General features: G+C 51.3%; 1 protein-coding gene across 1 annotated transcript in view; it reads left to right on the top strand.

Moving 5' to 3' along the window:
- Positions 1-15,314, top strand: part of LOC148107467 (small G protein signaling modulator 1-like) — an 84,427-nt gene that overhangs the window by 51,343 nt on the left and 17,770 nt on the right. Inside the window, 6 exon segments of the mRNA XM_087857171.1 lie at positions 2,999-3,066; positions 4,141-4,304; positions 4,695-4,824; positions 8,609-8,747; positions 11,114-11,178; positions 13,099-13,244. Coding sequence (XP_087713297.1) covers positions 2,999-3,066; positions 4,141-4,304; positions 4,695-4,824; positions 8,609-8,747; positions 11,114-11,178; positions 13,099-13,244 — 712 coding nt within the window.

Below are 15,314 nucleotides of genomic sequence, written 5' to 3'. Positions count from 1 at the left end.
TTCTTTTGTTCTGGGGTGTAGTGTTCTATATATATATATATATCTATGAGGTCCATCTGGTCTAGTATCTCATTCAAAGCCTTGTTTCTTTGTTGATTTTCTGCTTAGGTGATCTGTCTGTGAGCAGAGTGTTGAGGTCCCCTACTATTAACATATTTTTATCTATATGTCTCTTTATTCTGGTTAAGAGTTGGCTTGTGTATCTTGCTGCTCCCCTGTTGGGGGTATAGACATTTATAATTGTCATATCCACTTGTTGGATACATCCTTTAAGAATAATATAGTGTCCTACTGTGTCTCTAACTACAGTCTTTAGTAAAATCCAATCTGTCTGATCTGAGAATTGCTACCCCAGCTTTCTTTTGAGGTCCACTGGCATGAAAAATGGTTTTCCATCCCTTCACTTTCAGTCTGGATGTATCTTTAGGTTCAAAATGAGTCTCTTGTAGACAGCAAATGGATGGGTCATGTCTTTTTATCCAATCTGCAACCCTGTGGCATTTATGGGAGCATTTAGGCCATTCACATTGAGAATGATTACTGAGAAATATGATTTTAATGAGGTCATGTTGCCTGTAAAGTCTTTGTTTCTATAGATTGTAGCTTTCTGTTCTGTATCACTCTTGGGCCTTTTTACTTTTATAGAACCCCCCCTTAATATCTCCTGTAGGGCTGGTTTCGTGGTTATGAAATTGGTCAGTGTCTGGCGATTCTGGAAGGTCCTTATCTGTCCATCAATTCTGAATGACAGCCTTGCTGGATAAAGGATCCTTGGCTGCATGTTTTTCTCTGAAAGAGCTTTAAAAATGCCCCCCCCAACCCTTTCTCTCATTCCAGGTCTGTGTAGACAAGTCTGACGTAATCCTGATATTTTTGCCTTTGTATGTGAGAAATTTCTTTGCCCTGGCCGCTTTCAATACTGCATCCTTCAATCTAATAGTTACGAAATGCACTATGACATGACGGGCGTGGCGTAGGTTTGTCGTGGTTGAATTTGGGACGGGTCCTCTCTGCCTCTTGAACACGAATGCTTGAATCCTTTGCTAGATTAGGGAAGTTTTCAGCTACAATTTGTTCAAATATCTCTTCTAGACCTCTCTCTTTTTCCACCCCTTCGGGGATGCTGATGATTCTGACATTGGAACGTTTCATTGAGTCAGTAATCTCCCGTAACCTACATTCTTGAGATTGGATTTTTTTGAGCCAAGTTTCATTTTAACTTTCCCTTCTACCATCCCATCCTCCATTTCACTAATTCCTTCTTCTGCCTCATTCACCCTAGCCGTCAGAGCCTCTAGTTTAGACTGCATTTGATTCATAGCATTTTTAATTTCTGCCAGATTCGCTCTCATTTCCGCCCTTAGAGATTCTATATTCTCGTTAATATTTTCTTCAAGTCTACACATCATCTTGACCATTGTTACTCTGAACTCCATTTCTCACAATTTGGTTATATCCATAAATATCAGTTCTGTGGCAGAGGCCACAGACTCATGGTCTTTTCTTTGCTGGGGGGTATTTCTCCTTCTCGTCATTCTGATGAGGAGAGGTAGCCGGGATGCCCAGAGCCCAAATTATTGACCAGGACCCAGGCAGCGTGCTTTTGTTTTATAGGGACCTTAGGAATGTGGGCTTCTTGATTTTTCAGCCTGCCTTCTGGGGGAGGGGCCTGCCGCACTGATACTCAGGCACCCCTGTTTGGGTAGAGTTGCCCTGTCCCCTGCGAGGGGGGATGGGGATGGGCACAATGTGAGCTGGTAATTCCGGGCTTTTGTTCTCTGGCAGCTTTCCCTGATGGTTTTCTGTGCCTCTTCTGAGAGTCAGAGCAGCAGTGGCTGAATCCTAGCCTCTGTCTCAGAACAGAGAGATCACAGTCCGCTCTCCACTGAACTCTCCTGGCCACTTTACCTCTGTTTCTGTTGGTGCTGCTAAAAACCCTGAAGTGTCCCGGGTTGTGCGCCCCACAGCCACTCTCCCAGTCCTCGCTTCCAGGGCTGGCAAGTCCCTATCCTTTGTGCTTCGAACACCGCCAGCCGCCCCGGTTCCCGCGTGCGCTCCCGAGCTCTCGGTTTCAGTGTGGTTCGGGGTGCTCCGGAGCACCGGTTTTCAGTCTGGTCGCGCACGCGCACTCCCAAACTGTTGGTTTCAGCCTAGTTTGAGTGTGCACTCCAGAGCTCTGGTTTTCAGTTTGGACGCGCGCACACTCCCGAGCTCCCGGTATCAGTCCGGTTCCAGTGAGCACTCCGGGGCGTTGGTTTTCACTCTGGTCGGGCGCGTTCCCAGGCTTACGGTCTCAGTCTGCTCTCTCTCTTGCGGGTGCCAGTCCGGGAGCCCGCCCGCTCCCCCGTGCAGGTGGCTCCTGCTTCCTGGTCGGTGCCCGAGCACGGTGGCTCCCTCCCCCTTCTAATTTATCTTCCAATATCTGTGCGGGGATTCACGGCTCCCCCACTTCGTACCTCAATGCTCAGTGCTAGAGATGTTCATTTGTAGAGATCCAGATGTATCTTCCTGCGTCTCAGGCTGATTCCGTGGGTGTTTAGGCTGGTCTGGTACCTATCCAGCTCGACTCAGGGGACCGGCTGAAAAAGGGGACCCCCTACTCCTCTGCCATCTTAACTCTCTCTCCGAGCCTCATTATTTCTGCTTGGGTTGCAGGGCCATCCCTAAACCAGTCACTTGGCTGGAACAGTGGAAAATGCTGACCGGCCAGGCTGGGGTCAGATGGCCATTCCTGGAATCCTGGCATAGAGGGTGGGTGGACTCCGCCTCAGCCACATGGACTGGGGTTAAGAGAGGAGTGGTCCTTAGAAAACTGGGGTGCTGGGACCAAAGAAGGGGAGATGGATTCTGGGAAGCCTGGAATACAGATGTTGGAGACAGGTGGGTCCTAGTGAGAAGGGTGCAGGAGCCCATGGGTGTGGTTTCGTGGCCTCCTGGGCCCTTTGCCACGAATCGGTGAGCAGGCATCCTGCGGACCTAACCATCCCTCCCCTTCCAGCGTCTACTGGGACTATGCCATGACCATCTGCCTGGAGGAGATTGTGTACCTGCACTGCCATCAGCAAGGTAGGGACCATGGGGGAGCACGGGGCTGGGGTGTTCCTCCTGGCTCCCCTGCCTGGCCCCACCTCCTTAGTACCTGTGCAGCCTCAAACAAGTGACCTCTCGCTGAGCCTCAGTTTCCCCATCTGTAAAACGGAATCACAACAGCACCTACTCCTGGCGTTGTTGTGAACATCCTGTGACATATGATAAGGGCTCAGCACCAAACCCATGGTATTAGCTGCTCACGCCTATTGAGCGCTTACGATGTGCCAAGCAGGGCTCTAAACAGCTTGGCACGAGGTCACACACCCCGGGAACTCCTGAGTTTGGACTCGAAATCAGGTCTTTATCATTCCAAAGCCTGTGCTCTCAAGATCTGGGATTAATAACTAGAGTTCTCCTTTAAGGCTCAGAGAAGGCACATTCAGAAAAAGCAAAAGGCCATCCTGCTGTAGAAAGCAAGTGATCCATGCCCCACCAAGGCACAAAACATGAAGCTTAGTTAGTGAGACAGATCTGGGTTCAGATCCAGGCCCTACTGTGCAGCCCTGGGCAAATTACATCGCCTCTCTGAGCCTTGGTTTCATCACTTGTAAAACACACAATAAGAGATATACCTCATAGGTCTATTTTGAGTATTCCAGTAAGACACTGCCTTTAACATGCTGTGCTATATACAGTAAGCGCTCAATACGTGCTAGCAAGTCAACTACTGCCCTGAGAAGGGATAGGTCTGCAAGCCTCCATGAAGAAATAGGTCAGGCTGATTCGTAGAGGGTGATTGAGGGTGTAGAGGGACATCACATGTTTAGGGGCATCATTTCCTTTGGGGGGTGACTTCATCGGGGCCAAACATAGTCTTCTGGATCATGTCCTCTACTTCCTGGTCAGTGACCGTGGCAGGTGGGGTGGAAGAGGCTTGGCGGGGGCTAAAAACTGGCCCTGACCTTCTGCCCAGGCCTTTCTCAGAGCCTTGGAGCAGGTCTGTGGGTCTGGTTTGACATGCCTGGGGGGATGTGTATGCCGGGAGGGCCCCATACCCATGCCTCATACTGACTTCCCGCTGGATCTCCTCTGGCTGGGTCGTGGTGGCAGTGGACAGCGGCGGGACAGTGGTGCTGGTCAGCCAGGACGGGATCCAGAGGCCGCCTTTCTGCTTCCCCAAGGGAGGGCACCTCCTGCAGTTCCTCTCGTGCCTGGAAAATGGGCTGCTCCCTCATGGGCAGCTGGACCCTCCACTCTGGTCTCAGCGGGGAAAGGTGAGTGATCACAGGGGACCCAGGGAGGCTGGGGTGGGGGTCAGCTACGGGGAGTGGTCATTCTTTATTTTTTGAAAGAGAGGTGCATGCGTGTGTGTGCAAGCAGGGTGGGGGAGGGGTGGGGGAGAGGGAGAATCCCAAGTAGGCTCCGCACCCAACCCAAGACTTGGGGCCGGATCTCACGACCCTGAGATCATGACTTGAGCCGAAATCAAGAGTCAGATGCTTAACCGACTGAGCCACCCAGGCACCCGGAGGAGTGGTCATTCTTGCCCATGGATCCTTAAGTGGCTTTGTGGGCACATACACACCCCACTGAAACCCTCAGGCTGTGCAGATTGTGGGGACAGGTGTATCCCAAGGACTGTGCAATAGGACACCTTCTTTCAGGGCAAAGTATTTCCCAAACTGCGCAAGCGAAGCCCTCAGGGTTCCGAGTCCACGTCTTCAGACAAGGAAGACGACGAGGCCACAGATTACGTGTTCAGGACCATCTGCCCCGGCATGCGGTCTGAATTCGGTAAGCTGCCCCGTCTCTGGGCCCCCTGGATCCAGATGTTAGCTGATCATGAAAATGATTCCAGGTGTTTGGAACTAGAGGACAAGTGGTTTTTTTCCCAGGGGCCTGAGCCTCACAGAGCTAACACAAGCAGTCATGTATGGTTTTCAGAATCTTTGAGAACAAGGACGTCCTTTCTGAAGAAGTGCCTACATCAGAAATGGGCAGACTCCTTCCTGTGGTCCAAATTCGGCCCCCTGCCTACTTTTGTAAATAAAGTTTTATTGGAACACAGTCCCGCCCATTCATATCCATATTGTGTGTGGCTGCTCTCACACCGCAGCAGCGGAGTGGGAGTGTTGTGACAGAGACCGTATGGTCCACAAAGCCAAAAATAGTTACTATCTGGCCCTTTATAGAAAAAGTTTGCAGATGCCTGCCTCAAGTAATAAGAGAGAAGAGTTTGGCCCTGTGGGAGGGATGAGGGGCCATAAATGGTTCTAAACCCCCTCTCAGTGTCTTCCTGCCTCTGTCTCCACCACCCGGTCTGTGTGCACAGAGGAGGCAAAGACAAGTTCTGAACCGTGCAGACAGGCTCAGAGTCAGAGGAGGGCATTTTCAGACTCCTGTGTTGCTGAGACTGTCTGTACCATCTGGCGTGGTAGGCGTGAGCCACGTGTGGCTCCCGAGCACTTGAAATGCAACGAGTTCGAAGAGAGATGTGCCTTAAGTGTAAAAGACACCCTGCATTCTGGAGACTTTGGAGCAACAATAGGAAAGAATGTAAAATATCTCATCAGCAATGTTATATTGACTCTATGTTAAAATGGTAACATTAGGGATACACTAGGTCAAACAGAATATACTGTTGAAATTGATTTCATCTGTTTCTTTTCCCCCTTTTAGTGTGGCTACTAGAAACTTCTAAAATAAGCTGGTGGCTCAGGGAAGATTCCTATTGAACAGAGCTGGCCTAGGGCGGGGTTGACACATTGGATGAATAATTGTGTGTTTGGGAGGGGGGGTCTTGTCCATTATAGGATGGCAAGCAGCATCCCTGGTCTCTACCCACTGGATAGATGCCAATAGCATCTAGCAAATTCTCAGGTTGCGACAACAAAAAATGTCGCCAGACATCGCCAAATGTCCTTGAGGGGCCAGAATTGCCCCAGTTGAGAACTGCTGGTCTGGACAGAGGATGGATGAGGTTGAGGGGGGATATCGGTCAGGAGAGTGTGAATAGGGTCTTGGGGTCTGATGCCCTGGGTCAGAATCCCAGCTGCACTATTTGTTCACTGGGTGGTCTTGGGCATGATGCTTCCATCTGTGCCTCAGTTCCCAAATCTGTAAAAGGGGATAATAATAATAATAATATTTGCTCTCAGTAAGTGATAGCTGTCGTTAGCAGAAAGAGAAAGGGGACCTCGGTCGGAAAGAGCTGTTATGCCAGTTACCACCTGCTGGGGCTGTGGATGGTTCAGTAGTGTTGCCATTCTGAGCCTCAGTTTCCACTCTGCAGAATGGGAGGAGAGATGCATCTCCCACAGGGGCATTAAGGCTGATAAAGCAATCCCTGCACAGCAGCCGGCACACAGTAGGGCATTTTATAAACATCAGCGTTCTTTCTTCCTCAAAGCCAACACAATACATGGGAGCTGTGCAGAGCCGGGCAGGGGGGAGATCAAGCCCCGAGGAGTGGGTTCTTTGGCTGTTTCAGGGTTCTGCCCACCTCAGACATTTCATTTCACTAGTGCTTTTTGTTTTGTGTCTCAAGTTGCTCCTGACCCCCTGGGCAGCCCTGCCCCCGGCTCCGCGAGCCCCGCCAGGACGGTGGTTCCTACCAGCCGGTCCGTGCTGGTGGTGGCCAGGGGCGGTCAGTGGGCGCGAGCCAGATGGGACACCACCTTCCCCGTGTCGGGCCGGAAGCAGCAGCCCCCCAGTAATGTCTGGGCTCCTCCCATGCCTGGGGCTGGGTGCTGGCCACCTCTGCCATGCTGTCTTTTGAGTCTTGGTCCCCAGGACGAGGGAAGCCGGAGACAAATGGATGCCCTCACGCTGTCCAGCCTCCACGTGGCAGAATGCAGCTTGGAGTGTTGTGGGGTCCATAGGGAAGGGGTCCACTGGTGATGCTGGTGGAGTGTGAGATGCTGGGGCCGGGGCCAAGGCATACTGGCCACAGCTTGCTGAAGCTGATCAATGCTTCCCTCAGACTGGCGGAGAACTGGGGATGCTTTTCTAGAACATTTTACAGGGGCTCACTGGTCTTTCTTGGCCAGCTCATCAGTGAGTCAGCTTGGGGAGGAGCTTTCTGCACTAACAGTGGCTAGGGCTGGGCCCTGTCAGCTACTGAGCTCTGATGACAAGTGGCCCTGGGTCCATAACTTCCCAGCCTCGCAGCCCAAGGGAAGAGGCCAGGGATTACCAGTCATCCTTGAGGGGGCAGGGCCTGTGGGACAGATGTGCACCCTTCTCAATCTCCTAGGTCAGGACTTGGCAAACCAGGGCCCAGGGGCCGGAGCCAACCTCATTCAGTGCGACCCATGAGCTAAGAATGGTTTTTACATTTTTTTAATGATTGAAAAAAATCAAAAGAAGAGTAATATTTGTGACCTGTAAAAATACGAAACTCAGATTTCAGTGTCCATAAATAAAGTGTTATTGGAACATAGCCACGCTCACGTGTTTGCAGCTTGTGGATGGCTGTGTTTGCATGATGATGACAAAGTTGAGTGGCTATGATCGCGGCCAAATGGTTCACGAACCCTAAAAATGTTTACTGCCTGGCCCTTGACGGAAAATGTTTCCCGAGCCCTGTCCTAGAGAAAATAAAATGTTTGCACCTGTCTGGAACTGCCAGGAGGCCAGGAAGTTAGTGATAGAAATTGTAATGTGTGAGTCACCGTTGTGTCTGTCATGCGGCTCTGCAGACGGGGCGGTTTCCATGGAGCTGGCAGGGAAGGCGGTGAGGGACACTCCAAGTGCTGCATCCTGGGACCATGTGATCACAAGTCACCAGTGTCCGTGTTAGGATATCAGTCATGCTCTCTTGGTTCTCGAACGTGGCTGCTGTTATCAAAATTTTTTTGGATATACGGATTTAAGGGCTGTATCTCCAGGAGGTTTAAATTCAGTAGGTCAGGGGTAGGATACAGGCATGGCTTTTTAAGAAGCCCCCCGCCACGTGATTCTGGGTGGGGGTAACCCACCTGTTTGAGACCTGTTGATGGAAGAGCCCTATGGCTCAGGATGATGGACAGTGCAGGTGGCCTCATCAGCAGGAGCTCCATTGGGTCCCTCGTCCTTGGCACCCTGCCTCATCTGTTGAGTTAGGCTCCCTTCTGTCTCCCCGGTAGACTCTGTCTTCCAGAGAGTCTGTCTCTGGCGACTCGGGACTATGAGCCGTCCCCAGAAGCCCCCAGCAGGCTCCTCTTCCTTCTTGTCAGCCTCCTGTGAGGACGCTTGAATGACAACATGGTGAGGCTCGGCCTCCTGCTCTGGGACTGGGTCTGTCCCTCTTGTCTGTCTCTCTTCCCCCCATGCCCCACTTCTTCCTCTCTCTTCAGCTCTCATCAGCTCTGCCTGTCTGCTGAGGGCCCCAAATCTTGGTGGTGGTTTTCCCTGGATCAGGTGGGCTCACAGGTCTGGGTCAGATAATGATTGGGGTCGCTGTCTCTGACTGTCACATTCAGGGTCTTTCCCTGTCCCTGTGCTGGCCTAGGGGCAAGCTGGTTGCTTTGGGATGAGCTTTCTGTGACCCACATAGGCTTAACCGGGGCTCTTGCTCCGACCCTCCTGTCCACCACAGTCCCCCAGGACCTGATGGATGTCTCCGTGAGCAACCTACCGCCCCTTTGGCAACCCAGCCCCCAGAAATCCTCCTGCTCACCCTGTTCACAGAGTGGCCTGGCCGATGGTGGCTCGTCCAATGGCTGCAACCATGAGAGGTATGAGGGGCTTAATCTGTGGGTGGAGGGTGTGGAAGGATTTGCCAAAGATTTGTAGATACCCATGTCTTGCCCAGCACTGAATTCAGAGGAGGAACATAAGCTATGAGATCATCGAGGTCTGGGTTAAATCCTAGCCTCATGAAGTCCTAGCTTCCTTACACGTATCAGTCAGGATAACCAAGGTTATGTTGCAGTAACAAACAGTCCTGGAATCTCAATGGCTTAGTACAACAGAGGTTGATTTATCATGCGTACTGTGTGTCTCTCGTGGGTCAGCTGGGGGCTCTGCTTGCACCACATTAAAGGGCCTGGCTGATGGAACGACACCTTCTGGAATATTCCCAGTCGCAGTGACAGAGGGAAAGGTAGGTCTGGGGCTCCTGAAGGACAATGAAATGCTCCACCCTGAGAGCAGCACATACTCTTTCTGCTCACGCCTCATTGACCTCATCCACAACATTCCAGGAAGCGCAGCCCTATCATGCTCTTGGAAGGCGGAAACTAGCAATACTACTCACTGCAAACCACATGTGCCTCCATTTGCTTCTCCACCGAATGGGGATACGAATGCTTGCTTTGCATAGCTATTGTAAGGACAAATCAGATACTGGTCTAATGTGGCCAGCACGTGGTACCCAGCCCCTGGAAATGTTCAATTAAGTGACGCTTCTTATTTTATTGGATAAAGTTAGACCCCCCCAGATCATCTATCTCCTGGCCGACAGATCTCATGTGTCTTCAGGGCTGCTCAGTGCAATAATGAGACTGGTCTTGTTTCCCACCAAACCCACCTGGCCTGGCTGGGGAGAGTGGAACCCCTTTTTCCATGCCAGGCCCCTGGCCCCATGGGTGGTCCTGTCTTCAGCCATAGGAGCTTAAGGGGTGGGAGCTGGCATCACACTCTTGCAGTCGTCCAGGGCCTGCTTTCGGCACGTGGTCCACAGACCTGCAGCAGCATCCTGGGGCAGATCTCAGTCCATCTTGCCAGACCTACTGAAGCAGAATCTGCATTTCACTGGATCCTAAGATCGTGTGTGCACGTTTCAGTTTGAGAAGCTTTCCTGTAATCAGAGAGTCTCCCACGTTTGTGTGCATCAGAATCACCAGCGGGAGGTGATACTGGTTCCCAGACAACTTCCTTAGGGGCCCCGATTGAGTCGGTCTGTGCGGGGCCCAGGAATCCGCATATTGGAGAAATCCCAAGTGATTCTTGGGCTGTGGTCCAGGGGCCATTGAAAAATGCTGTTGTAACCTAGTGTCCCCTCTCGTGGCATCTGCTTCCACACCTGGAGTGACGGGGAGTTCATCACCTTTCACAAGCCAAGTCCCCTGTGGGACAGCTGTCCGTGTGGTGCTCTTCTTAGGTAAACTGAGCAAGCCTGAGCCCCACCAACTTGAGGCCATGACGAGGGTGATTTTCATGTTTAATGCCTCCATGTGTGTAACTGGAACACCTTAGCCATGCCCCTGTTCCTGTCTTGTTGAGTTTTCCTGAGTGTCCCCAGGATGTCCTGAGAAAAAAAGATGCAGATATTCCTCCACTCTGTTCTCTGTGAGAATGCAGTCCCATCAGCAGTCCTTGATTTCCCCAACAGTGCTAGGGCCTTACTCCCCTCTCCTCTTTCAGCCAAAACAGCCCCCCCCCCAAATTCCCATGCAAGGAGAAGCTCTGAGGCGTCACCTCCTTTGCAACAGCCAGACTCTGAGTCCCAGTTCGGCTCAGTTTGGTTTAGCTGGGTCACTTCAGAAGTCAGAACTCTTTCTACAAGTGACAGAAACCCACTGCAGACTGGTTCAAATACAGAAGAAAATCTCAGCAGAACTGAGGAGTCTAGAGGTGCAGTGACTTCAGGCATGGTTGGTTCCAGACGCTCAGAACACAAATGTCTCTGTTTCTTCACCTCTTGTCTCTGGCTGCCTCCGTGATGGTTTCATTCTCAGGCAGGCCCTTCCTATGCAGCGGCAGAAATGGATCCCAGCAGCCACTGCCCTACATCCCTCTGGCTTAGGAACTCGAGCAGAGAAAAGAGTGTGTATCTCCCCGTAGTTCCAACGAAAGTCCCAGGGCTCGTTCTCATTGGCTCAGGTCGGATCACATGACCACGTCTTACCCAATGCCTGTGCCTCCAGCCTGAATCCTGCACGGGGTCGAATCAGCCCCATGCAAACCACAGAGAGTTGGGGAGAAAGTGACCCCAGAGCTGATAGGTGAAGTGGACGAATGGGTAGAAACAGTAGTCCCCCCAGAGTCCCCTTGGCTGGTTGGTTTTAATCTGCCCCCTCCGGGTAACGGGCTCCACTCCTCCAGGAAACGTGGGCTCTGTGTGGTCTTTTCTAAGTGTCCCCTCTTCCTCCACCTGCAGGGCACCGCTGAAGCTCCTCTGTGACAACATGAAGTACCAGATCCTTTCCAGAGCCTTCTATGGATGTGCGTACTGGCCTTTTTTGCCACTGTGGTCTACGGGCACGTTGATCGAATGCCTGTTGTATGGCATCAGTATTGGGGGAAGGAGCCCGGCTCTGGCACGTGAACCTCGGCTCCCCTAGTTCCCGGATGTGTCTAGTTTTAGTGAAGTTAGGCAGACTTCTCGGAGCCTGAACTCCCTCCACCAGGGACTGGGCATAAGTTTTATCTCTAGTTCTTAGAGAGGGCAGCCAACGATGGGGCTCCTCGTGGCAGGGGTTTGGTTGGTCACCATCGCATCCCCAGTGCCTGCCTTAGAGGGTTTGTTCTCAGAATTAAAAGAGAAGCCTGTATAAAACCCCTAGCACCCAGCATTCCATGTCATGGGTGCTCAGCGAAAGTCCGTTCCCCTCACCTGTGGGCAGAAGCAGAAGAGTAAGGAGAAGTTAAAAATTAAAGCTTAAATACAGGTATTCTGATTATTTCCAGTTAGCATATGAGGAAGCTAAGGCACAAGGAGGCAGAGTGACTTGTCCAAGGTCACACCGCTAATGCAGGACAGAGCTGGGACTCAAACCTAGGCCTGTCTGACCTCAAAGGCTGTTTTGTTTGTTTTCCTTCACTCGCTGTGTTGATTCTTAGCACGTTTTATTTTCCCAGCCTCCCAGCCTAGATGAGGGAGATAAATCGTGTGTATTATCAGGGATTCTAGAAAAGTGTTAATATATCCTGCGTAGGCCTGGGGAATAGCAGGGCCAGCCGTGTGCCCGAGTGCCTGGAGGGGCAGGGAGAGCATGAGCTCCCAAGAGCAAGGATTTTTGCCTGTTCTGTTATCACCCATCCCCAGTGCCTAATGCAGGGCCTGGCGTGGAGCAGGCCCTGGACGAGTATTTATGGGACCCAAATGGAAGAGCTTCCTGGAGGAAGGGTTGGGGGTCAAGAGGGATCTCAAACAATGTTATCGCATTCAGTGGCTTGTCCCTGGTGGTGGTTAAGAGCCCAGGTTCTGGTGCTGTGCAGCTTGTGATCAAATCCCAACTCTGCACTTCCTAGCAGTGTGACCTGGGCAGGAGACAGAAGCAGTCTGTGCCTCGGTTTCCCCGTCTATAATGTGGAGAAGATAGGAGTACCTGTTTCATATGGTTGTATGAGAATTTAGTGAGTTAAGTATGTGAGGTACGGGCAGCTCCCTGGCACGTAGTGCGTGCTTGTGTAAGTGTTAGTCACTCCCTCCTCCTCCCCCTCCTTTCCCCTCCCCCTCCTCCTCCTCATTGCTGGTAGGGGCCTGTCCTCAGGCCCCAGAAGGGTCCTCTCTGGGCCTTGGTAAGGGAGAGTCAGAGGGCGGGGGCACAGGCAGAGCAAACACACTCTGGCATTTGCTGATTGCCTCTTGTGTACCAGGCACTGTGCCCTCCAGGTGCCCAGGGCAGAGCAAGTAAGGGGCAGCAGGTTAGTGGGAAACCCTTTAAGAGTGCAGAGCCATCTCTGAAAGCAAACTAGGTACATCTCCCAGGGCCTTCTTTATCCAGCTGCACTTTGCACAAGATTCGTCCACCTCTGCCATTCTCCTCCCTTGGGACAGATTGGAGGCACCCAGAGGCACAGCGAGCCTGTGGGGTCACTTACCACCTCCTTCCTGCCGCCCCTTCCCGGCCTCTGCCCATGGATTAAATACCTTGGCTTCTGGCAGAAATAATGTCACCCTGGCCCAGGCTAAGAAAGGTGATCGGACGTCTCCAGGCTCACCCAACTATTAAGCAGTCAGGCCAGCAAGGGATTTTGCCCCTCAGAGCCCCTTCCTCGCCTGGAAGAAAGGGATGGTGGGACTTTCTAGGTCATGAGGGTTCACTGGGATTGCGGGCGGGGCAGTGCTTTGAGATCCATGAGACAAGGCAAGGTGGGTTGGGTGGTGGATGATGGCCCTTTCCCTCCCTCCCTCTCCAGGGCTTGCCTACTGCAGACACCTGTCCACCGTGAGGACCCACCTGTCAGCCCTGGTCAATCACATGATCGTGTCTCCAGACTCGCCCTGTGATGCTGGGCACGGGCTGACGGCCAGGATCTGGGAGCAGTACCTTCAGGACAGCACAGTAAGGCTTGGCCTGGCTCGGTCTGCAGTGGGGCAGACAGAGCCTGTGGGGGGACCGTCTGGTTATCTGAGCAGTAGACCCACCTGCTTGTGAGGACTTGAGGCTGTTATGACACCTTTGGGTTCTGCATACCCAACGCAAAGGCCCTTCCCTTCTTGAGAGTTCCAAGACCCACAGCCCACTTCTGCCTGTAAGGGTGAGGATCAAGGAGGATGGAAAGTACATATTCTCATCTAGAAGGAGTAAGAATGAATCCATCACCAAGCATTTATTAAGCACCAGCTGTATGCTCAGTGGTGCAAGAAGTGCTTTAAGTCCCCAGCAGGAAGGAACTTACAGCACAGTTGAACTACTTAGAGTGACGGAGGTAGTGAAGTCAGAGGAGGCAGCTGGGTGGAGGAAAGCCCGCCACGTGCCCCTCTGCCTCAGGGCCAGAGAATCCTCCCATTAGATATTTCACCCGGAGACAGATTTCTAAGATTTTCTTATCAGAAGGCAAATGTCCCCACAAGGAAGGTGTTTACGGTGGAAAAAAGCTTCACGGTCGGAGAGTTTGGGAAACAAGATGAGTCAACTTTTCTGTACCCTGCAGCACTTCCTAGAACCTTGGCTAGGCTGATACACTTGCCGGTCTCAAGAAACGGGGGTGGGTGGGATGGGGGGGGAGCATATGGAACAATCCCTCAAATGTGTGGGGCCACAGGGACCTTTGTTGGAAAAGTGCCTCCATGGCTGGTGTGGAAGGCAGAATCGATTTCGATAGACACTAGTCTCACTGCCGCCAGCAGCAGGCTTTCAGAAGAGAGACCTGATTTCTCCACGCGGGACGAACGCGGTGGCTCAGTCCGCCGGGTGCCTTCCCACCCGGGCCCTGGGGAGGGCCTGGCTTCGCCACGCTGGGGAAAGGTGCTATCCTGTGTATTGATTTGGGAATGCTGGGGGACTCTGGGAGAAACAAACTGGTTCCCAAACCTGGACAAACAGAAGGGTTATTTGACATTTTTTTTTGGCCAAAATTAGCTGTTTTTCTGAACAACAGGAGGAATGCCTGCTTACTGGGACAACTCAAACAAGGAAGAATGCAGGTGTATAAAACGAAAATTGTTTAGTTACCTTCTTTCTGCCACAATGCGTTCGTTCTGATCGCCTGAGTTAATGAATAGTGTCAGTTATGTAGAGACCCTAATGTATATTTCTGGTGCTTATACATTCATAGATATGTCTACATAGATATGTCTGTAATTCTTATTTTTTTAAAATGAGGTGATGTTATATTTGTATTTTAAGCAACAATTTCAGTTTATATCAAAGACGTCTTTCAGGGGCGCCTGGGTGGCACAGCGGTTAAGCGTCTGCCTTCGGCTCAGGGCGTGATCCCGGTGTTCTGGGATCGAGCCCCACATCGGCTCCTCCGCTATGAGCCTGCTTCTTCCTCTCCCACTTCCCCTGCTTGTGTTCCCTCTCTCGCTGGCTGTCTCTCTCTCTCTGTCGAATAAACAAAATCTTTAAAAAAAAAAAAAAAGACGTCTTTCAGATCTGTAGGTGAAGTCCTAAATGCTAGCACCTTAACACCTCACAGATGAGTAGCCCATAATTTATTCAAATCTTCCCCTAATGATAGACAACGGGGCTCTTTCTCTTTTTAAAAACTATTTCAAACAGTGCTCCAGTCAACATCTTCATAAGCACATACCATTCTGCCTAGTGCTTTTATTTCAGGGGTAGATTCCTAGAAATTGATTGATACGCATTTAAAATTTAAATAGATATGCCAGCTTACTTTCTCAAAAAAGTCACAGTGTTCATAATCCCCGGGGGCCTGGGAGAGTGCACATTTCCTGAGGAATTCGAAAGATATAGACTTCTGGGCTCCACTCCAGTGTTACTGATTTAGCATCTCTGGGAGTGGAGCCCAAGAATTTATATTTTTTGGAAGTTCCCCAAACGCTTCAGTGATCCCCCCAGTTTGGAAGGTACTAGTCTAAGTACAAGTTGGTTGATCAAATAAATTAGTCAAAAATGAAAAATTTTCGTCTAACACTTTTGCAGTCCTTTCACAAATGGGCCGTA

Source organism: Ursus americanus, chromosome 30 (genome assembly GCF_024610735.1).
Source record: "Ursus americanus isolate L20-20 chromosome 30, mUrsAme1.1.p, whole genome shotgun sequence".
NCBI classification, from domain to species: domain Eukaryota; kingdom Metazoa; phylum Chordata; class Mammalia; order Carnivora; family Ursidae; genus Ursus; species Ursus americanus.
The sequence above is the reverse complement of the archived record's forward strand: the minus strand, read 5'-3'. Positions and strand labels throughout refer to the sequence as shown.